This window comes from Cricetulus griseus (genome assembly GCF_003668045.3).
Source record: "Cricetulus griseus strain 17A/GY chromosome 1 unlocalized genomic scaffold, alternate assembly CriGri-PICRH-1.0 chr1_1, whole genome shotgun sequence".
NCBI classification, from domain to species: Eukaryota; Metazoa; Chordata; class Mammalia; order Rodentia; family Cricetidae; genus Cricetulus; species Cricetulus griseus.
In genome coordinates, this window is record NW_023276807.1 from 89,047,056 (window position 1) to 89,071,175 (window position 24,120).

Consider the following 24,120-nt stretch of genomic DNA (forward strand, 5'->3'; position numbering starts at 1 on the left):
TGAAACATATATAAATTGTTCTACTTAAATCTTTCTACATTATCAATAACAAATATTCTAAGCCAGATTTTCATATACTTTCCATTTTTTTCTTTGAACATTAGGAAGAAAAAAATCCAAGTAGCCCTTTTATGTTTTTCAGGGTTTTTTGTTTTGTTGTTTTTTTTCCGAGACAGGGTTTCCTCTGCAGCTTTGGACCTTGTCCTGGAACTCTCTCTGTAGACCATGCTGGTCCCTAACTCAGAGATCTGCCCGTCTCTGCCCCCCAAGTGCTAGGATTAAAGGTGTAAGCCACCACAGCCCAGCCAACTGGCCTTTTTAAAGATTAGTTTTATTTTCACTTTGATATTATATCCACTACCTTGTTCCTTTTAAAACTCCATTTTTATTGTATGTGTGCATTCACACATGTCCACTTGTGCCTGTGCATATGGCATCAGTCAAGGCTGACTGTTTTCACCGTATTTTTTGAGACAAGAGTCCTCAGAATTCAGGTGTGCATCCTTGCACAGCAAGCACTTAGCCCACTGAGTCATCTCCCAGCCTCCCAGCCTTATAAAGCATTTTGGGAATAAAGAGTTCATGAGTTTAGGGTATTATGTATGTTGTAGGAGACTCTGTTCTTTTGGATGGAGCTGGGGGACACAGGTTTAATCAAAGTGTGACCAAGCCATTCATCCTGATGCTCAGCTTATGATGTGGGCCACAGTCAAAAACAGAGAGCTAAGGGTACGTACTAAGAACTCAGAAAGGGGAAAACAAAGCAAACAGTCTGGCTCTCTTACTACTATTAAAAGAATCAAACCTTCTACAGACTTGAAAACTTTTTTATTTAAAAAATATATTTTAAAGGTTTAAAAAAAGCACTCCAATCTTCAACCGCTCATCTTGCTTACCATAGTCAAAAACAAACCAAGTCCCACTAACTCACAGATGTATTTGAGTAAGAGATGGTTGTAAGTCACAGTGTTTTACCAGCTACACTGCTGAAAAGGTCTGCAGTCTGTCCAGTCAAACAGTGTTTACAGTACTTTACAAACCAAATTAAGTGATTCCTACAATATGGAAACACTAAAATGAAACACAAACGTACAGAGAAAATATGGAACTTTTGAGATAGAGAAGAAACTAAAAATACAGTTAAATAACTACTGACTTTGGTTGTCTTTGATTTTTTTTTTATAAAAATTAAATACAGATTTTTAAAAATCTCTAAGTGTGTGCATGTGTCTATGAGGACCATTGCCTGATACGGCCAGAAATTGGCATCAGATGCCCTGCAGCTGGAGTTATAGGGGATTGGAAGCCACCTGATACAGATACTGAGACCCAAACCTGGGTTTTCTGTAAGGACATCAGGCACTCCATCACCGAGTCATCTCTTTAGTGCCACCCCCAACTGTATTTAAAAGAAGGGTCTGACTATTCTGCGAAAGTTAGCATTGTCTTATGGACTAAAATGATCCTCCTGCCTCAGCCTGTTAAGTAGCTGGGATGAAGAACAAATACCACAGCACCTGGTCCAACATTTTTTAGCAGAAATATGGGGGAAGGAACAAAACTGGCCCTGCTGTGTGGCAACTTCACATGCAGCAGCATACCAGTCGGGCCACCAAACACCCAGAAAAACTGGAGGCTGACTCTCAGGCTTTGTGCCATCGACTGTCATTCATCAGTCAAATCCAAAGTCTTCAATGAGGCCAGAGGATGTAGAACATAGCTCAAATTCTGAGTAACCCTCTGGAAAACGTCAAGTTCAAAGCATTGGGTCAAATGGTCTGGAGCTTCGTAACAATCAGCACGCGCACTGTCTGGTCAAAGGAGCTACAGATGCAGAGCCCCCTTTTGTCAGGACTCCAGTCCAAACTGGAGACGGGCTGAGTGGACAAGGTCACATTCTGCAGGAGGCTGACGGAACCTGCGACTCCCATCTGTATTCCCTCCGAATCCTTCTTTGACCGATGAGTAGGGTATTCACTAGAAACAAGATCAAAGTTCAATATCTTTTAATTTCTCAACTGATTATTGAACCAGCACTTATGACTTTCCAACACTGACCTATGTGAGTTAAGACACTGCCTCAATCTGAACCCTCAGCCAACACACCTAGGCAGTGAGTGCTTTTCCTGCAGACGTCTACACAGCACCTCTGCCCAGCATCTGCCTGTGCTTCCTGTAATATGAACACTGTGGGTGGGACTGATATGGTGCTCTCTGTAATATTTACTATAACTCTTTCCTAAATTTGGATTGCTAGATACCATGGGCAATATGTGTAAGAGGGGAAAGCAGTAAGAAGCATTTATAAAAGCTCATTTAACACTTCCAAAGAAAGGATTGGTACCACACTCTGATCTGAGTCCACCATTCAGACCCAGCCCAAGGACCTTGTCTGTGCTATCACTGTGGGAATGCCACTGCGAAGAGATTTTTAAAACCACTGCATTCACAAAGTAGAAAGCAATCCTGAGAATATATGTTTTTTGTTTTTTTTTTTTAGCAAAAAAAAGTAAATAAATAAACTTTTAAGCTAAGAAGAGGGAAAGACTAACAACTAAACAATACCTGATGTAGATCTGAAAGGTTGGGGGGGGGGGAGAAATAACCTCTATAGACGTGTTCTAAGGCTCCAAGACAGTGTTTCTAACCCTTCCTACAGCTGTGACCCTTTAATACAGTTCCTCTTATGGTGGTGACCCCTAACCCATAAAATTATTTTCATTGCTACTTCGTAACTGTAATTTTGCTACTGTTATGAATCATAATGCAAATATCTGATATGTGATCCATATAAAAGGGTCATTCAAGCCACAGGTTGAAAACCAGTGCTCTAAGGTACAGCTCCTCACAGGGCCCCTCAGAACCCACTGTGTATCATTCACTTTGTGAATGCAAAAGCCCACAACTAACCAAGCAACAAAACAAACAAAAGATCCAGACCCAGAGTCTAAGACACAAAGGAATCAGACAGTAGAAATGGAGGAGAAAAGACAGTAGAAAACACTTTCTCTTCCTTTTAGACTCAACAAATTATTTTACTTAAAAGGAACAAAATGTTCATTCATACACACACACACACACACCCACACACAAACACACACACACCCACACATGCACCTTAAATAAATATTTTGCCCCACATTTCTTAGCAAAGCTTGCAGTTATTTAGTATTAAAACATAAGGGCCATGTGTGGTCATGTGCACCTTTAATCCCAGCACTAAGAGGAAGAGGCAGGTAGACCTCCAAAAGCCTGAGGCCAGGTTCGTTTACATAGCAAGGCAGCCAGGGCTATATAATGAGATCCCCATCTTAAAAAACAAAGCATTATTATTGGTTCTAAAATCTCTACATTACCTATTACCTTATAAAGTTTGAAAACTCATCCTCATTCCTCTCTAGAAATGCCTGTCAAGAGTTCAGTGAAGCTTACAGTTTGACTGCACTATCAAGGCAGAGTGGTGAGTGGAAATCCAGCTCAAATGCATTTTATCATGATGGTCACCCTAAGATAAACTCCTAGAGTTGGGGAGACCCCTCTGTGGATAAAGCACAAACCAAGTGAGACTGATCAAGAACGAGACCTGATGGTGGCTTTGGGCTTCCACATAGACACAGTGGTTAATTTTAGGGGAAAGAAAGCCAAGAAAAAAACTTCAAATGTCTAAGTGCATACAGATCAAGCCTTATTAACATAAAGTAAAAAAAAAAAAATCTAGCTGCCACTGTGCCCACATATGAAAAACTGGTACTGGCTCCTTTAGCAGTCTCAAGAATGGGGGACTCAAGGAAACAAGCACAGCTTACCTAATAAGATTTATAATACCTGACCTGAGTTACAGCCACCCAAGAATGAAGGGCAGAGCTTCGAGGATCAAACAGTCTATCTACCCAGCATTATGGCAGAACACCCAAAACATGTCCACTGCTTTTTACTTACAGAAAGCACAATATTTAATGAAGCAAGGATGGACGGAGTGCATTAAACTCCATCGATGTTTGTGTCAATCAAAAGCAATCACAAACTTATCAGTTAATGGCTTCAGTTCTCTAACAAGTCCTTCCCTATGGCAGCCCTGCATTTTAGCTTCTAAAAGCAGTGTGAAGAAGGTTTGTAAACAAGGACATCCAAGCCACACTGAACATGCTGTTTTGTTTTTTCTATATAGTAGTAACCAAACTTGAATTCTGAAATATCCTTCAGTTGTGAACTTAACATTTTCTGAGTGATGCTTAGAGATTTATGTTGTTGCTAATAAAGTTTCCAAACTTTCAGTTTGCACAAGACCCACTGAACTGGCAGCTGAGCTAGCACCTAGTGCCCTTGGGAATCTCAGAACACACACACAGTAACTCATCCTGCCTAGGTGTATAGAAAAGAAACTCAGTGCTGAGCAAGTGAGGCTTCATCTGCAGACAACTGGGAGCCTCTGGCTGCTTTCAGCTCTACCACGATGAATTTAACAAACTTTACCCAAACCGAAGCAATGTAACCCTCTCCCCAACGTCCAGAAGTAATGTTCTAATAGCTAGAAGATAGTATTTAACAAATCAAATTTAAAAGCAAAAGTTATTCCCCACTATCACCCTTCTCCCTTCCTCTTTTTATTTATTTTTGAGATAGGCTCTTACTCTGTAACCTAGGCTGACCTGGGACTCATTATAGAGCCTGAAACTCATGGCAATCCTGGCCCTGTCTTCTGTGTGCTGGGATTTATAGGTATGAACATGCCCACCGACAATTTCAAATTTATGGGGGGAACCCCAACTCTTCCTATGTAGTTCTCATACACAAAGACATAAGCATGACAAATATATTTATTGTGCTAGATAAGGGAGAAATTTTATTAAATGTAAAATAAATACATTAGTAAATGAAAAATATTCAGAAAGCCAGTTACATAACAACACTGAAAATGAAAATCATACTAAAATGAATTAAACCGAATATTAAAGGAGAAATAGAAAAGTTCATGGATTCCTACATCACACCCACAAGTAACTTAAGAGGACTTACTACTTCCAGAGGTGAAGACTGCCAGCACCTCCCGCTGTCAGAAAGAGCTCTCTGTTCTGAGGCAGGTGTCGAACTTGCCATATGGTAGATTTATGGGCCTGCACAGACAAGACATGCATGATGGTTAAAGATGAAACAGCAGCCCTGGAGAGAAGCCTCAAAAACAAAGAACTGTAACTACTTTTACTTTGGCTGCTAGAAAAGAACGTTTATGGCTGCTTTAACTGAACAGACAGTTTTCCTGAGGAGTATGGTCCGGGTTGGCGGTGGGTCCCTCAAGGTTTTTCTGACTAAACATTTCTATTGAATCATCAGGCACTATCCTGATAGGCCTGCCTGGGTAATTAACCCGAACTTTCTCTTTTGCAGCTTCCAACACCCTTTCCTTTGTTTTCAGTGTTCTAGCTATAATATGTGATGACAATTTCTATTCTCAACCTCTGCTGTTCTCCAGGCTTCTTGGACCTGGCTGAGGACCTCTTCTCTAGACATGGAAAATACTATGATTTCAATGCAAATGTGCCTTTGGTACAGTATTTTCTTCAAAGCTCACAGGATCTTACTGAAAGAGGAGGCAGAAAGTCTGTAGCAGTCAGAGGGTGGATAGCTTCAAAGAAACAGTGCTTCCTGGACACAGCATGGCAGATGTACATAAAACCCCACATCAGGTATGAGAGCATGCACACCACCTGCACAAGCTCCACACAGACAAAAATCCCAGCATGGGCTTAGGGGCAGGTGGGCAGGAAGTCCCATCCTATATGAGGAGTTATTGGTATCTGATAGCTAAGAGATGAGGGAGAGTTAGTTTTCTTTAATGATGTGGCCTCTGGTAAGGTGACCACCTCTAGGGTAGATCCCACGCTCAAGAGTGGTTGGACAGCTGAGCCATGGTGGTACATGCCTTTAACCCGAGAAGTAGAGGAAGGCAGATCTCTGTGAGTTCAAGGCCAGCCTGGTTTACAAAGTGAGTTCCAGGGCGGCCAAGGCAACACAGAGAAACCCTGTCTCAAAAAAGAAAAAAAAAAAAAGTGGTTAGACAACACAAGCTGAGCTCAATGGATGTTTAGACAGGGATGGGAAAAAGACAAGAACAAGGTGGGTGGATAGGGAGACGGAGGACATAAGAGGAGTTGGGGGAGGGAAAGTGAATATGATGAAAACATATTGCTAGGAATTTTCGGTTAATAAAAATATTATTAAAAAAAGAAAGCAAACAACAAATGATGGCAAGGACATGAACCCTTACTGCTGATGGGAGTATAAAAATGTAAAGTGGAAAAGCCAATAGAGAAATGAATCTGGAGATTTCTTAAGGTAGAATTACTGTGTAACCCAGCTGTACCATTCCTGGATACAGACCCAGAGGGCTCTAAATCAACATATTACAGATATAATTACACATCCCCTTTTTATTACTAAACTAGTCACATAGCTGAGGAATAGAACCAGTCTAAATAAACATCTACCAGTAGATGAATAGGTAAAGAAAATGAAGTACATACACACAATAGAATTTTATTTCACCATTAAAAAGACAAATACAGGATGTTTTCTCTTAAATGCAAAATCTAGGATTAAATTGATATGTCTGTGTAGATCTATGTATGTCTGTGTAGACCCTTGTTGGGGGCCAAATCTCAGGGCTTGGCATGAGATCCTAGGCCATGCTTGGCAGGCCACATAGTCAACCCTTACATAGCAGTTCCTTAGAACCTCAGCTCAAGAAAAGAAACAACCCAGTCCTCCACCCACAGGCTCAGTCACTTAGGCAACCCCTTCCTGGACCTCTTACTCATGAACTCTTTACCCTGCCAAACATCCTCTTTATGACTTCCTAATATCCTGCCTATACCAACACCTGGTGCACAAACAACCCATTTTGCCCCTCCCCATATCCTGACTATATAAGCTAGCCTAAGAAAAGTAAAGTTTGCCACTTGATCAGAATCCTGTCTTGTGGTCGTTCTTTCTGCGTCTCTTGTCCCCATTCCCTATCCCTGACTCTCTTGTCCCAGGTTGGGACAGACCATGAGGGGAAGGAGGGGATGCTAATGAATGGTAAGAAGGGAAAAGTGAGAGTGATGGAATGTATACAGGACATGAGTACAGAAGAGGGGAGAATTTGATAGGAAAAAGGAAACCAGACAGAGGTAAGCAAGGGCATGCACAAGACACTGGGAGAGTGGGCTGAATGTAGCAGTGCATAAGGACACAGGTTTCAATATGCTGTACCTACTTTGTAACGAATACCCTTCATATCTGAGTGCCTTTTGATTTATTTTTGTAATCATTTAACTGCATTAACATATTCCCTAGATTAAAAAAAGTAAAATGCACTTGTTAGGAAAATAAAGACAGGCAAGTGGAAAAGACTAACAGTTTATCAGTACCTCACTCATATCAGCAAACCCACTCCAGACTGCTGGTTCACCTTGGGGGAGGGGGTGGGCATGAGGAGTGAGAGCTGAGCGAGGAAGGAGAGATCCAGGGAAGTAGGCAGATACAGGAGAGGGCAACTGCTTTGTATTAGCAGTGAAGCTGCTTTATGATGAGCTAAGCCATTTCACATTTCAGTGACTATTCATCTTGAGATTTAATTTTCAACTATGTGAATGAGGCAGAGGGGGCTGGGAAGTCTGTGCATGAGTGCAGTGCCTGAGGAGGCCAGAAGATGGCATCAGATCCCCTGGACTTGGAGTTACAGGGGGTTGGCAGCAGCCTGGCATGGATGCTGGGAACCTGAATCTTTTGGAAGAGCAGTTAGTGTTCTTAACTAGTGAGCTATCTCTCCAGTCCTGAATGATACCTCTTGTCATTGATCTGAATATTCATTTGAGAGCATTACCATTAGCATATTAAAACATGAATCTCAAAACATAAGGGTATGAGAAGCCCCAAGTGATTAGGTTCACACTATCCAAATGAACTTGGGAAAACATTATTGTATACAGATAAGAAGCGGCTTGCAAACAAAATATGGAACAATTTAGAAATAGCGGACTATAAAATATACTAACTATATTCTAAAATGACAATGGCAAAATAATATTACAGTTTGTAGTTACCTTGTTACAAATTTAGTTCATCTGACACTAGCAATTTATGTTTTGTAATCATTACTATAAGATGACACAAGAGCACAACGGAGAAAGTTCTGTGAAATCCAACAGCATCCACAGTGGGGGAAGGAATCTCCTAACATCCACAATGAGGGGTAACAGAAAATAAATGAAATCCCAGTGCATCCACACTGGGTGGTAGGGGTGGGGTAGCAGGAAATGAATGAAGTTCCAGGGCATCCACAGAGGGGTAAAGAATAGGAAGTAACTTATTTCCTGAATAAACTGCACATTTGAATTTTACGGAAACAATCAACCTGTAGCTGCTTTCCTTCTTATGTTTACGGCGGGGAGGACCACATTCCACATCTGTCTCTTGCAAGTGTTTGGATGCTAACATGGATTTTATGTAGCTGCTTTATTCTAGACATCTTCTCTTTTTTTGTGACGGGTATTTTCCCTTTATTTTTCTTCCTTATTTATTTTTCTAACGTTGTAAATGAAAAGCCTTTCCCACTAAGCTCTCTTAAGTAGAAGCCAAAGTATAAACAACAGAACATTCTTGAATATCTATTCTGTCCTAACCACAGTAACCAGTGTTTTAAAATAAGTCCACTTAATAAAGCAAATCAGAATATAAAATAAAATGGGATGAAATGACATAGTGAAAATGTTATTTCTGGAAAGTACACTATTATTTATTAATAAGTATATATTTATTAGAAAACACCAGGCTTGGATTTCCTGATCAAATTCTGGGCATCAGCAAGATTTCTTTAACAACAAAATAAGATTCCTAGCTAACCAAGATAGTTATTAAAATTGAGAAGTCTAAACCTGGCAACCTTGGGAAAAGTAACCTGCACAAAAACACTTAGGATCCCACAAACACATGACAGAGGACGCCTGGATTCCCGGTGATTCACTCTCCCTACTAGTCTAGAACGACCATCACCCTCTCCACAGAGAGTCTTTCATTTACCTTTTCTGTAACAGAAGCAAAGCCTTTGGTGGGATGCTGTGTTCTCATGTCAAAGACGTGGAACTTGCCTTCCAGAGATGTAGCTACTAATTTATTCATACTTATGTCCTTTCTGTCAAACTCCAAGCTACACACCTGAAAGTGGAAAATATATCTGTTACTGATAGGTTCTTACTTTCTTTACTTTTTTTTTTCTAAATATTTATTTTTTTGTGTGTGTATTGGTATGTTTTGCCTGCATGTATGTCTGTGCTAGATCCCCTGGAACTGGAGTTACAGACAGTTGTTAGCTGCCATGTGGGTGCTGGGAATTGAACTCAGGACCTCTGGAAGAGCAGCTGGTGCTCTTGACTGCTGAGTCATCTCTCCAGCCCCTACTTTTTTTTTAAAAAAAAAAACTGTGTATGGATGTTTTGCATGCTTTCATATATGCACACCAGGTGTGTGCTTGGTACCCAGGGAGGCGAGAAGAGAGGGTCAGAATCCCTGGAACTGGAGCTACAGGCAGTTGTGAACCATCATGTGGTTCTGGGAATCAAACCCCAGTCCTCTGGAAGAGCAGTTAGTGTTCATGACCACTGAGCGATTTCTCCGGATCTTATTGGCTCTTTTAAGTGATCTGAATGACTTAAAATGACAAGACCATGCAGTTGAATAGCTATTAAACCTTTTGAATCAATATAGCAAAGTATATTTTCTGTTAATTTAACCAACAAAACCATCTTGGGTTCCCGTGCTCAGTAGAAGGTCACAATGCAATGTTTTCATTATTTAGCACAGGTAGGTAAGTCAAGTCTACCTTCAGAAATCAGAAAGGAACTAAATTCTTTAACAAAGGTGTACAGCTTGAGAACCAAAGCCCAAAGGTGCTTGGTGAAACTTTTCCTACTCCATTTATTTGCTCATTTTGATATCCTCTGTGTAGTCCCCGTGGTCCAAAGACACTGTACAAACAATATATGAATATGAGAACACCTTCTTAAGACAGAATGCACTCACTGCCGCCATTCGATTCAAGATGGTTTGGCCCTAGAAGTTTAACTTTTGGTAGAAGACTGAGAGACACAGTTTAAGAGAAGGGGTCTGAGAACTTCGTAGTGGCTAGACATAGACAGTAGATACAAACATCTCAGAAAATCTGAACAGCACAGAAATGCACATTACCCCATTTTTAATGTTTGTCTCCCATCGTAGTGACATGTTTCTGAGATCAAACAGCTTGATATCCCCATTGTCATAGCCAGCACAAACAACACGCTCTTCCTGATTGTAAGCATTGCCTGGAAATCAAGATACATTTCAGGTCTTCACAAATCCAAGGTGAAGTCTGCTAAGAAAAAAACTGTTACACACATAACTTGGGACAGATCTAAATTTTAAAAACTATACTGGGGATAATTCCATTCATCAATCCTGTCGGGTGATGAGAACTATTAATTTAAAAAAAAAATGCTTACTTGAAATTCTATGACAAAAGTCTACTTGAAAGTATTTACGGATTCTAAATAGAAAGCAAATGCTCTCTCAGGCTGGAGGTATGGTTCAGGGCTTGTCTAGCAGGTGCACAGCCCTATGACCCATTACAAATCTGAAAAGACAGACCAGCTACAGTTCACAGACAGTAGGGCCTGGGAAGATACATGCACTTACTCTTTTCACTCCTTGGTAGTAATGATATATGAATGCAAATACTATTTTAAAAATATTTTGATATTTTTCAGAATAGTTTTCTGGTTATTTTATCTTTGCAGAAACTTTGTAATGAATTGGAGTGCATTTTTACTGGTGTAATGACCATATCTAGAGTTTAGAATGAAGTTAATTTCAGCATGCTTAGTTCCAGATGGTTTTCCTGCATATCTCTTGCTGAATAAACAAAATGTGAGGGGAGAGGAAGGTCCTATCAGTGTGGAAGGCTATCATTCTGAGTGCCTGACCCCAAAGTCTTCAATCTCAACGACCTCCAGATTCCTACTTATAAACTACGGGCCTGTAGTTCTACTGTGAGCTCTGTTTGTTTTTCTTTTCTTTTTTTTTTTATATTCCTAATTTTTATTACATTCTACTATTGTTTTATCATAATTAGGAAGGCACTGAACATTTCAATTACATGGCAGATAGTTATTTGCACAGCCTTGGTACAGCAAATGAATTTATACAAATCAAATGCATGGGGACAAAGCTACCCACACTTTGGTTTGTTTAAGATTGGCAGTTGATAATTCTATGGTTGAGACATCTATGATTAATAGACATTTATGCCATGGGGCTGAATAAACCATACTTAGTTCCTTGCAAACAATGATCATTTTGTGGGAAAGCCTTTCTTTGACTTTGGCATTAAGCCAAAGAAACATTCTTACTGACATTCAATTTTGTACCTGCAGATTATTATTTCCTTCACATCCAGTTTAAAACTTTTCCTGACTTGATGTATACAAATATATTCTTTTTTATTAATTTATTTTTTATATTCCAATCCCAGTTCCCCCTCCCTTCTCTCCTCCCGCTTCCCCCCCTTCTCCTCCCTACCTCCCCACTGTGAGCTCTTAATGGTACCAGTATCTTGTTCATGCTATGTGCCAAACTGACCTCCCGGTCTTCCCTTACCACTCAGACTGCTTGTGGAACTTTTCAATGAGGACCATCTTTCCCTACATGATCATTATGAATACAGAACTGCAAATCCTATTTATTCAGTACCTATCACATGAATCATCTTCATTGCTCCAAACCTTCTTTACCCAGCTAAACCTACTGAACTCACTTCCATTATGCCTTTCACCACGCCTTACTGTCATCACCAGTGACATCTGAAAGTCAGACCAGATCTCATTATGAACACAGACCTTCCAAGGCCGACCACTACCTCCAATCCACTCAAACAACTGTGGCTATGGTAACTGTGGCTAGAGCCATCTCTGTGGCCACTTTCTCCACCATCCCCTTCCAGGGCACTTTGCAGTTATTCCCTATGTTGAAATTTCTCTCCCAGTTTTAGCAATGGAAATCCCATGAATCCTTGGTCTGAGCTCAAAACAATCTTCCTCCCTCTGGGTCTCTCCCTCTGCCTCTCTCTGCATGGACAGATGCCTCTTGTAATGTTCTATTACTTCTGTTTTATCTGTAAGGAAAGTGAATGCAGCCCTTCTTCACTGAACCACATGCTTAGGGCTCAAATATGAATCGGTTTCATTACTGCATGTTCACAGCAATTATTAAAAGAAAAAAAAAAAAGGCTAAAGCCAGGCATGGCAGAGCTCATCTGTAGTCCCAGCTATTCAAAAGACTGAAGCAGGAGGATTACTTGAGTCCAGAAGTCTAAGTCCAGCCTGAGCAACACAGTGCGATCTTGTCTCAAAACAAAACAAAAGAAAACAAAAACAAACATGCCTTAATCCCAGCACTTGAAAGGCAGGGGCAGAAAAATCTCTGCCATTTTGGGACTAGCCTGATCAAAAAGAAAATACAAGTTTAAAACTAAATATGGAGCTGCAGCCAGCAATACATGTCTGTAATTGCAGCTAGCCTGGGCTCTGGCCCAATCTTTTAGTCAAAGACAAGCACCAAAACTGACAAGATCAATATGCATTATAAATAATAAAGAAGCGGGCGTTGGTGGCACACGCCTTTAATCCAGCACTCGGGAGGCAGAGGCAGGCGTATCTATGTGAGTTCGAGGCCAGCCTGGTCTACAAGAGCTAATTCCAGGACAGCCTCCAAAACAATACAGAAAAACCCTGCCTCGAAAAAAACAAACAAACAAACAAACAAAAAGTAATAAAGAGACACAGTTATGAGACTTATAAGAAATAACTATGCAATGGCATACTATTTTCTAGAAAATAAACACACCATGTAAAACATAGTAGGAGATTTCTTAGGTTATCACTTGCATTTGAGGCTTCGCTTTGCCTTATTAATAGCATTAATAGGTCAATAATATCAATTAAACAAAACCTATCATAATAGTAGTAAATATTTTCAACATTCAGTAATCTATGATTATTTTAAAACAGTGGTTCTCAAACTTCCTAATGCTGTGACCCTTTAATATTATTCTTCATACTGTGGTAAACCTCAGCCACAAAATCATTTTCATTGCTACTTCATAACTGTAATTTTGCTACTGTTAGGAATCATAATATAAAAATATCTGTGTTTTCTGATGGTCTTAGATGACCCCCGTGAAAGGGTCGTTAGACACACCAAAGAGTTTGTGACCCACAAGTTGAGAACTGCTGTTGTAAGAGTTTTAGTAGTATTACCTCAATGGTGCCTCAACACTATTAAGCAAATTCTATTAGCACCACTGTGTGAATACAATAACCAAGAAACATTAAAATTTGGTGACTTTCTCCAAGCCACACAATAAATGGAACAGTAACAATGCAAACCCTAGCCTGAGCCTGATATTAGCTACTGTGATACTTGCCAGGATAACCTTTCAGAATAATTTACAGAACAGACTACTGGAGACTACTGGGAATTTCCCAAATCACAAACTTCAAATGCAATTATCTCTTCAGTAACTTACCAAATGCCACAGTCCAACAATCTCTCTTATTTTCTCCTTGTGCAGGTTCCATGTTAGCCACAGGATCATCTTTTTGTCTTGGGTCCCACACCTTTACAGTTCCTGTCATGAATAAAAGGGAGTTGGCAAAGTTCAATAGTGACTAATCACAATTCCTGTTTGCAGTCTTTGTACCAATGTGGCATGTGCCAATTTGTAGATGTTACAACATTTGAAAACCATTCATGTTTTTCTGACTTCCAATTGGTACTTGATACCAGCCATAACCCATATGCTATATGAGAAATGATTCCTAAATTAATAGCTACATAGAGAAAAACCTAACAAGTGTTCCTTGTCAATATAAATTATATTGACAAGGCAAAGACAAGTGTATAATTCAAAACATGCCTTATTTTCTTGGGGAGTACTCAAACTAATGTATGTATTTAGAAGACTGGAAGTGTCATTTTAGCTTTATGTTTTCCTTACTGCACATATAAGCACTGTTACTACATTTTTTATATGGGGTTTCAGAATGCCATTGCAACTGCTGGGGGAGGCAATTCATGGCAGAGTGACCAGCACGCATGAGGTCCCAGCTTCACTTGTGGGCATCAGAAGAAATAACACCACCCATTTCACATGTAATGAAACTTAACTTTCTATCACAAAATAGTGAGGAGGGAACTATGAAAAAAAACTGACCTAAATCAAATTTTAACCCTCTTATATCAACTAATATGATAGGATTACTAACTAGTGACACTGCCTCGAATCAACATAAATGCATAGCTAAAGGCTGTGAGCAAGAACAGGGCCGGGCAAAAGAATCCCTAAAAGAGAAAAGAAACTAAGACTTCTCTCCAGGGATAGAGCTGGTCATTAAAAAGGCTCTCTCCTCCATGGAGAGGACCCCCACAAATCTGATAGAGATTACCACTCAGCTGCAGGGTTTACATGAACCATTAATATCTACAGTAAGTTTTCCACACTTGAATTAGCAAAGAACATAAAAATGATTCATTATACAAAATTAAAACTTTTTTTGTTTTTGTTTGTTCTTCAAAACAGGGTTTCTCTGTGTAACTTTGGAGACTGTCTTGGAACTCTCTCTGTAGACCAGGCTGGGCTCAAACTCACAGACATCCAACTGCCTCTGTTTCCCAAGTGCTGGGAATAAAGGCATTCATCACCACCACCCATCAGAAAAATAATTTGTAACACACCACTGCTCTTGAGTAACTATTAAAAAACTACATCTCATTTTTTATTTTAAAATAATAGTTTTTAAAAAACTGATATGTCTCCATGTAAAGCAACAAAAACCCTATGGGAGTCACTGAGACCTGGTCTATTGGTCACTATAGCTGAAGCCAAGCTGGCGCCTGTGGAGCTTCTGCAGTGCTCAGGGGACAGATCACAGGACATGTCTGCAGGTAGCTGTCAACCTGACATTTTCCTAAGCAGTGGCTGCTTTTTAAAAAGAGAACAGAAAGCTGCCACCCATACTTACCACATCGTTGGCTGCTTCAGAAGCCTGTAGAGACATTCTAAGTCTTTCAACGCCAGTTCATTATTAGTTGTTGGACTAACCCCACACTAGAATACTCAGTGCTATGACTCACCTGAAAATACATAAGCCTGAAACAAACGAAGGATGTACAATATAACTTATTTATCAAAATGCAGTTGCACAAATGGTAGATGCAGAGGATCCCATGTGGAGAGGACATTCCATGGCATGGAGGTTTCCATTACATGTTTGTTTAATATTTAAAATCTGCTGACACGGGCTGGAGGATGGCTCAGAGGTTAAGAGCACTGACTGTTCTTCCAGAGGTCCTGAGTTCAATTCCCAGCAACCACATGGTGGCTCACAACCATCCATTATGAGATCTGGTGCCCTCTTCTAGTGTGCAGATATACATGGAAGCAGAATGTTGTATACATAATAAATAAATAAATAAATAAATAAATAAAATCTTTAAAAAAAAAAAATCTGCTGACTCACCATCCCGGCTGCCAGTCACAATTTCAGGCGCTCCTTCCCCAATTCCAAGTCCACCTATACCATCTATAGTATTTATAATTTCCTTGTGGCCCTTTACAGAATACACTGGCATCTCTGGAGCTTCCAAATTCCTAAGCAAAAAAACATAGCTACTTATCACACATGGCCTAAAAATCAGTTCAAAATAAGATAAATAAAAAACAATTCAAAATGGATCAAAGACTTTAACCTAAGACAAAGACAATGAAAATGAAGTAACGAAAACCTACCACTCTACATGCTGAGCCCCCAAAATAATGAAAATAAATAAAATACAGAAGACATTGGCCTCTCTTTCCATTTCTCTGAAACTCTACGACTAAGTATGTGAAATGATGAATAAATGTGATTTTAATAGCTAAGCAGTTAAGATCAAGGAGAAATTACAGCAGCTTCATTTTGATATTACAATTCTAAACTAGGTAAATACGTGAATTTAACTATAAAGTAGCACAATCTAAGTGATAATCAAAGTCTTATTAGGCTGGGTGTGGTGGCCCACTTCATTAATCCATCACTAGGCAGAGGCAGGCAGATCCCCATGAGTTTAAAGCTGGTCTACTTTACATAGTGAGCTCCAGTCCAGCCACTGCTACATGGTGAAGCCCATTACAAAAAACAAAAACTCAGACTGGAAATGAGCTAATAACTGGTGTAGTGGTATACACCTTTAATCCCAGCACCTAAGAAGGCAAAGGCAGGCAGATCTCTGTGAGTTTGAGGCCAGCCTGGTCTAGAGTCCAGGACATCCAAAGCTACACAGAGAAACCCTGTCTTAAAACCAACCAGCCAAGCAACAACCACAAGAAAACAAACAAAGAAACATGCACACAAGAAAAAAAACTAATAAATAAATACTGGTATATACTTTAAATGTTATAGATAAGATTTTTCTAAAAAGCAATCTGAATTCATTTGACTTTAACTATTAAGTCATAATCCTAAGTAAGATATTATATAAAAGCAACAGATACAATGTAATTTTGTTCACTCAATGCAGGCTTTTTTTTGAGTTGTTCAATAGACAATTTCCTAAAAAGTTGTGCCTCGATCTTAAAGCATTGAATACTAACAAAAACTTTAATTGGGAGTTCTGCATGGAAAAATTAAAATGAGTGCATCGCTCTAGAATGTCAAACCTCTAGGTAAAATGGCATTAATTACTAGCCCCAAACAGCCTGTGAGTGATAAGAACTGGTAACACTGTTTCAGGTTCTAAAGCAAAGAGCATACATAGTATTATTTTATACCTTTGCCCTTTAGCTTTTGAGGTTACATTATATCATCCCTCCTCCCCTGCCCTCTTCAAACCCTCCTACAGACCCCTCCTTTTCTTTCCCACTCATGGTCTGCTTGCTCATTGTTCTCCTAAATGTTATCCACATTCCTAAATGTAATACGAGGAGTTCAGGATTGTAAGAGGACTCCGAATACGACACAGAAGTATATTTATTACAACAAACAGTCCTCATGGTTTTAGTTAGTTCTGGAAGAAATTAAAATATTTGTTTTGTTTTTTGTTTTTGTTTTTTGAGACAGGTTTTCTCTGGGTAGCTTTGGAGCCCATCCTAGCACTTGCTCTAGGGAGCAGGCTGGCCTCGAAATCACAGAGATCCTCCTGCCTCTGCCTCCCGAGTGCTGGGATTACAGGTGTGTGCCACCAACACCCTGCTGAAATTAAAATATTTGAAAGAAGTATTTTAAAATTAGAGTTCTTTCAAGAGTAATAACCCTATCAAAGAGAAACTGATACCACTAGTTTACTGTTTCATAATCTCACCATATATGAAGATTTCCATCAAAATCTCCAGTAGCTAAGTACCTCTGCTGCAAAGACGCGGCACCAAATGTTCCACATTTAATGGGCTTAGCCTTTTCAATCTGGACAGAAAGGAGAGAGGACACTTTACTCATGTAAACAGTTATTCATAGCCACAGTGTCTACAGAGCTTTGCTTGGGTAGGGGTATAAATATATTACACTTAGCCAGGAAGTGGTGGTGCATGCCTTTAATCCCAACACTCAGGAGGTCTACAGAGCAAGTGCCAAGATTGGCTACAAAGCTACGCAGAGAAACCCTGTCTCAAAAACAAAACAAAACAAGCAAAAAAAGGCACCTAAAACATTTTCTGATAAAAAAATTATTGTACTCTTTCTTTAGTCAAGTTTGTATAATTTAAAAACATATCACTATCAAAAAGTTTTGTTTTGAGACAGGGTCTTACTATGTAACCTTGGTTGGCCTTAAACTCAGAGGTCTAGGTCACTATCTCCTGAGTGCCAGGATTAAAAGCATGCAGCACCACCCATATCTAGCTGTGTTTTGTTTTGTTTTGTTTTAGGTTGGGGGTGGAGTTTATTTATTTTTATGTGTACAGGTGTTTTGTCTTTATGTATGTCCATGCACATTGTGTATGCAGTGCCCTCGGAAGCTAGAAGAGGCCATTGGATCCTCTGGAACTGGAGTTACAGGTGATTGTCATGTGTGTGCTGGGAATCAAACCCAGGCTTTCTGAAAGAGTACAGTGACCGTAACCTCCGAGCAATCTCTCCAGCCTGATAGTCTGAGACATGGTCTCTCACTTTGTTGTCTAAGCCACAACCAATCTAAACTGGTCTAAAATCCAGACACTTGTGTCACCATGGGATTACAGGGAATTGAGAGGGCAGATGGGCAGAGAGAAAATGATTTTGTGTTGTTCTTGTCTCACTGAGACAGCCAAATGCTGCCAACTCGAGCCTTAGCACTCCAGAATGGAAGCAGAAGGGCTGTTGTGAGTTTGAGGTCAGACTAGTCTAGACAGTGAACTCCAGGCCAGGGAGGCTACAGAGAGAGACCCTGATTTAACCTAGTCCTCCCATAATCCTGAAGATCTAACATCTCCTGGTGTGCAGGTAAAAAGGTCCAATATGTACTGTGCAAAGTTCTCAGGAGAAATGCAAACACAATGGAGCTATTATTTCCTGAAGCTACAGGGACAAAAATGCCCACAAGCCTCTAAGAACACCTAGAGAACCTAGTAGGTGTTCACTACTTTCTGGATGAGAGTTTAAGGAAGCCTTTGTTGTCCTTCAGCACCAATTCTTGGGGCAGAGAAGCCAGCACCAGAGTGTTCTCCCCAGTCTTCCCTTTTTGTCCTCTGGGTTTTCATGTACTATGGGTCTAAGATGGTGTCTGGTTTCATTTGCGCACAATCACAAAAACAGTTTTCAAATACTGAGCATATGACAACAGACATCATTCTATATGCCTTCTCCAAAAAAAGTATCTTTTTAAAACATGTGCATCATGTAAGCCATTAAAGATGCTTGTGTGTGTGTGTGTGTGTGTGTGTGTGTAGTGTGTGCAGGAGTGCACATCCATGCAGTAGTCAGAAGGACTTCAGGTATCCAGATCTATTATCTGCTTTATTCCTTGGAGGCATGGTCTCTCACTGAACCTGGAGCGAAGCTGGCTGACAGCAAACCGCTGTCTCCATCCTCCTTAGTGCAGGAGTTACATGTACACATATGTGCCTGGCTTTTTATATGGTCACTAAAGATTAAAACTCAGGTTCTCATGTTTGTACAACAAATAATCCCTAAGCCATACTGTAGTCCCAGGGATACCATTTCAAAATGAGAAGTGATAGCCCTTACTCATAACCAAGAGTCAGGCAAACTTTAAGCTCTTTTCCCTAAGGAATGTTGCCTAAAGGCTAGTATGTGATACCAACAAACATTTCATTACACAGCCCCATTCTGCAAGCCTGAGTTAATAGAAGTATAAAAAAAAAAAATCTAAGCCTGGAAAAGTGAACAAAATGGTGGAGGAATGAATGAAAGCTAATTTCAGATTTTTCCACTTTTTTTAACCCCCACTTCATATTTTTTGCAAGATAAATACATAGTATCATGCTTCCCTTAGGGTTTCTGTTTTTGTATCAAAAAAACCCAGAAACTTTGGTATTACTAGTTTATTGTTGAAGAATTAAACTAAAAACACTTTGCTCAGAGAGGCTGAACTCTGTTGTACCTGGACTTCAGAAACCAGTCATGTTTCCTCCACTCTCAGACATTCACAGAACTCAGTAAGCAAGGGACACCACGAACACACAGATTCATACAGCACACAAAAGGACTCTCTTTCCAACACTGTTAAATACTTTTTTCTATGGGATGGCAAATAGAATTCAGTGATAGAATTCTATTCTTTGATAGAATACTAATTGGTTAAAACTAAAACAATGATCCATTTGGTTAAAATTATGTCACAAAAAAATCAGCATATGAAATTGATAAATGTATGATATTGAGCATGACCATCAGTAATAGCTTACTTGGCCTAGTTTTTTATATTCTTTGCCAGAATTATGTTAGCATGACTAAAGAAGCCCATGATCAATAATTGTCACAGAGCTATTTTTGTTCTGCCTGTGGGCGGGTCTACTGCAGCTTGTCAGTATTTACTCCTCCACATCCTGGCACTATTTAATTAACATTAAAAGGTTTAGTAAGGGGAATGTTAACACGCAGTGAAATCAGTAGCTCAGGCACTAAAACACCAAAACTTCAGTAGCTCACTACCAACTTTCAGCCAGGATTTCATTTTTCATGGCTATCTTTGTATACATTAGAAAAGTTCAAGTCAGCCGGGCATTGGTGGCACACGCCTTTAATCCCAGCACTCGGGAGGCAGAGGCAGGAGGATCTCTATGAGTTTGAGACCAGCCTGGTCTACAAGAGCTAGTTCCAGTAGAGCCTCCAAAGCCACAGAGAAAACCTGTCTTGAAAAACAAAAACAAAAACAAAGAGAAGTTCAAGTCTCACCTAAGAATGATGAAGGGACACTTGGCTAGACACTCAAAAGTGTTCAGCTAGAGAAGGAGGACCTGCCCTCCATTTATTTATTTTAATTTTCTGTGTATGGGTATTTTGCCTGCATACATGCCTGTGTATTAGAAGCATGACTGGTGCTGAAGGAACCTAGAAGAGACCCCAGCACCCCTACAATTGCAGTTACAGACAGTTGTGAGCTGCTATCTGGGTGCTGGGAATCAAACTTGGGTCATCTGGAAGAGAAGCCAATGTACTCAACCACTGAATAACCTCTCCAGTCCCCTACACTCCCTTTTTATTTATTTATTTATTTGTTTTTTGTTTTTTTTTTTTTTTGCTTTCTGAGACAGGTTCTCACTATGTAGCCCTGGCTGTTCTGGAACTCACTATGTAGACTAGTCTGTTCTCAAACTTATAGAGATCCTCCTGCCTCTGCTTCCCAAGTGCTGGTATTAATGATGCATGCCAAACTGCCCATGTTCCTGCTCTCCATTTGTATCCATTCCTTTAGCAGTAAGATAAAGCCCAAGGGAGTTCTTTTTACATGTATCTTGGGTACACTGGCTTTGGAGCAAGTCTTGTAGTAATTCATCATAACAAAATCAGTATGTCTTCTCCTATTGAGGTAAGTAATCCACTGGGTCCAACAGTTCTCAGCTCTGGCACTCACAAAACTCAACCAGCAGAAGTTCACATTGCTAGGGGTTGGAACAAGACATGGATATTTTAAAACTTACATAGCTGTCACTAGCAACCAAATATGGACACAGGAGAGCCACAGTCCATGCATTTAACCTGCATGTTTTTCTGCTGCACCCAAATACAATATTAAGTTCTGAAAGGCACCTTGTTTCTAAGGTTTTGCTTGCTTTTTAGAAGGAACTGTTCAAATACCTGTGGTTCTGTTTTGATACAGCACCTCTATAGGAGCCTCAGTAACTCATGGAATGAAGAGCATCCAAAACAGTAGTTGTTACTCCTGGGGTTCAGATCATGTGTGATACTCTCTTTTTTAGCCCTACCTATATTTTCTAAATGTTCTCTTATAAATACTTATTACTTTTATTTAAAGAAAATACAATATAATCTTGCTAGAATTCTTCAGAAATTAGAAGAGGAGAACACTATTTCATTTGGAATAACCATTACTGAAATGTATACATGTATCATAATTTGGGGCTGGAGAGAGAGCTCAGTGGTTAAGAGCACAGACTGTTCTTCCAAAGGATCCAGGTTTAATCCCCAGCACCCACATGGCAGCTCACAACTGTCTGTAATTCCAGTTCCAGGGAACCCAACAACCATGGCAAAACATCAATGGGCATAATAAATAACCTGCAAAATTTTTTTTAAAATGTATCATAATTCTTGGGAAAACAAAACACAGTCTCTAGATGCTTCTGGCTGAGTACTGACTGGCATTTGCTCCTAACATTCCACTTCAAAGTTTCTGTTATGCCAATGTTTCCCATGTCCAGAGTCCTTAACCTACACCAGTATTTAAAACTCCCAAGTTCATTCATTTCCGATTCTTTTAATAACTGTGCATTGAGTGGCTGGTCCTTACAAATCACTAGGAGACATTGTCCTTGTTGTCCAACTTAGAATCAACAGATCAGACAGTTTGCTTATTTCTGGCACAAAAGGAAAGTATTATAGGAGTGCAGATCAGAGACTCTGAGCTGGCCGCTGGAACAGCAACAGGTGTCTGTGAGTTAAGTGATGAACACAAGCAAGGGAGAAAAGACCAAGCCATGTTTAGATTCTCCAAGCTGAATACCTGGCTAGAGTAGGAACTAAACTTGAAAACGGGCTGTCAGCAAAGCTCAGTGAGAGATGGCACTTCACATATCTTCTCATGAAAGTTTATTTATCCGTTACCTGCCCTAAACTCACCTCCTTCAAGCCAACTATTTGCATACTTACCAACCCTCAACATCTCATGAGACTTGTCATTTGTTTTAAGTCAATCCAAATTAAAAATTTTTTAAAACTATAAAACTGTTAGCCAAAGCTCAGCAACATAGCAAATGGCCTGTAATCCCAGACCACTGTTGGGGGCTGGCATGAGATTTGTGAATTTGAGGCCGACTGGATAACACAGAGAATACTCATCTCAAAAAGAAAGAAAATGAAATGTTAATTATTTTCATCCTTTTGTAATTGGCTCACTGGCAGCCTTTTACAAAACCTGTAAATCTGGTCTTGTACCATCCTCCTAAAAGTCCTTCAGTCTTGTCCTGTTTTTCTTAGAGGAAAAGGGAGACTAAATCTGTTAAATGTCTTAGAGCCCTTGCAACGGTCCCTACTTACCCCTCTTGTGTGTGTATGATCTTTCTTAGTGGGTTTTGTGATTGTTCAGACAGGGTCTCAAACAGAAATTCTCCAGCTTCTACCTCCCGGGAGTGCTGGGATCAAAGGTGTGCACCACCACTTCCAGTGTGTGTTTTTGGTTTTTTAAAAAGATAATAAACTACTTCCTACCACTATCAAAGAGCTTTCCCATAACCTATTTCTTCTGGAAATCTCATGATCTACTCTGACTTTCCCTAGTTTCTGCTCACCCTAAATTTGTTGTTTTTACTCTTGCTCAACTGTCTATTAGAAAAAGCATTTCGGTTTACATGTATGCGTTCTTGTTTTGGCTGTTTAACTATCTCCCCAACAGTAAATAAACTCCATAAGATCCGTGACATTGCCCTTCACATGCCTGGGACTACCAGGCATTCAAGTGATAGTTCTAGAAAGGATGGGGTACTTAGTTGTCGCCACAAACTTCGTAGGTGTCCCGGTGCCTCCTTCACTCTGCTTGCATGTATTGCATATATGTACTAGCAGACTACAATTGCAAATAGCCTAAAAGGTCCTCGAACGTAAACATGAAATCTCAACTTCACTTCCCAGAAACCTTGCAACGGACTGCACCAAGGATGGCGGGACAAGGGGCTGGCAGTGAGCCAAGGTACTAGTTCCCCAGTGAGATTGTGGGATGCCAAAGTTTTAAGTCCGAAGTATTTCTCAGTCTATAACCTCCTTTCTGGCCCTGTTGGAGCAAAGCTGTGGCAAAGAGTGATGCAGACCCCAGAACACGCGCGCCCTAACAGAAGTCCGATGCTGCACCCACCTCCCGCAGCAGTTTCAGGTCCCCACGCTGGATCTCGTACACCTGGATAACGCCGGTGCCCCGAGCGAAGTTGCCCATCGTTACGAACTTGGCACTGCAGGGCACCCATTTGCAGTCGAACACCGTGTAGTTGAGGCCTTTTTGAATGTGGACAATGATCTGAGGCTTCTCAAACGCGGACATGGTGCAGATGCAGACAAACGCTAACCTGGAAACCAGACTGCAAACATCGCAGGGGCGGTTTGTCCCTCCCTAGCCGCACTCTAGCCGGACGCTCTAGCAAGTTGGGCTTGGGTGCCTATGATAATGCCGTATGAGCTGCCGAGGCCGCACCGGATATTTCTCCACACACGGCACAAACTGACTTACTGCCCTTACCACGACGTTTACACATAGACACATTAGAGGCTGAGAATGCTTCGGCTGCGAGCGCGTGGCGGTATGGCGACACAAGCAATCAGGCATACCGTAAGGCAGCCATTCAGACACGCGGACCAATCCCGCCTGAGGCCCCCGACTTGGGCCCCACCTCAGAAAAGGGCGGTGCCC

At 40.4% G+C, this 24,120-nt stretch overlaps 1 protein-coding gene across 1 annotated transcript; it reads right to left on the reverse strand.

Moving 5' to 3' along the window:
- Positions 1-809: 809 nt before the first annotated feature.
- Wdr92 (WD repeat domain 92) lies at positions 810-23,878 on the reverse strand. Its single transcript, XM_027388076.2, has 8 exons — positions 23,572-23,878; positions 17,410-17,510; positions 15,591-15,721; positions 13,598-13,699; positions 10,225-10,340; positions 9,061-9,195; positions 5,017-5,114; positions 810-1,977 (listed from the first exon to the last, which is right to left on the reverse strand). The coding sequence occupies exons 1-8, from the start codon at positions 23,752-23,754 to the stop codon at positions 1,770-1,772; spliced, it is 1,074 nt and encodes a 357-aa protein (XP_027243877.1). The 5' UTR covers positions 23,755-23,878; the 3' UTR covers positions 810-1,769.
- Positions 23,879-24,120: the final 242 nt, after the last annotated feature.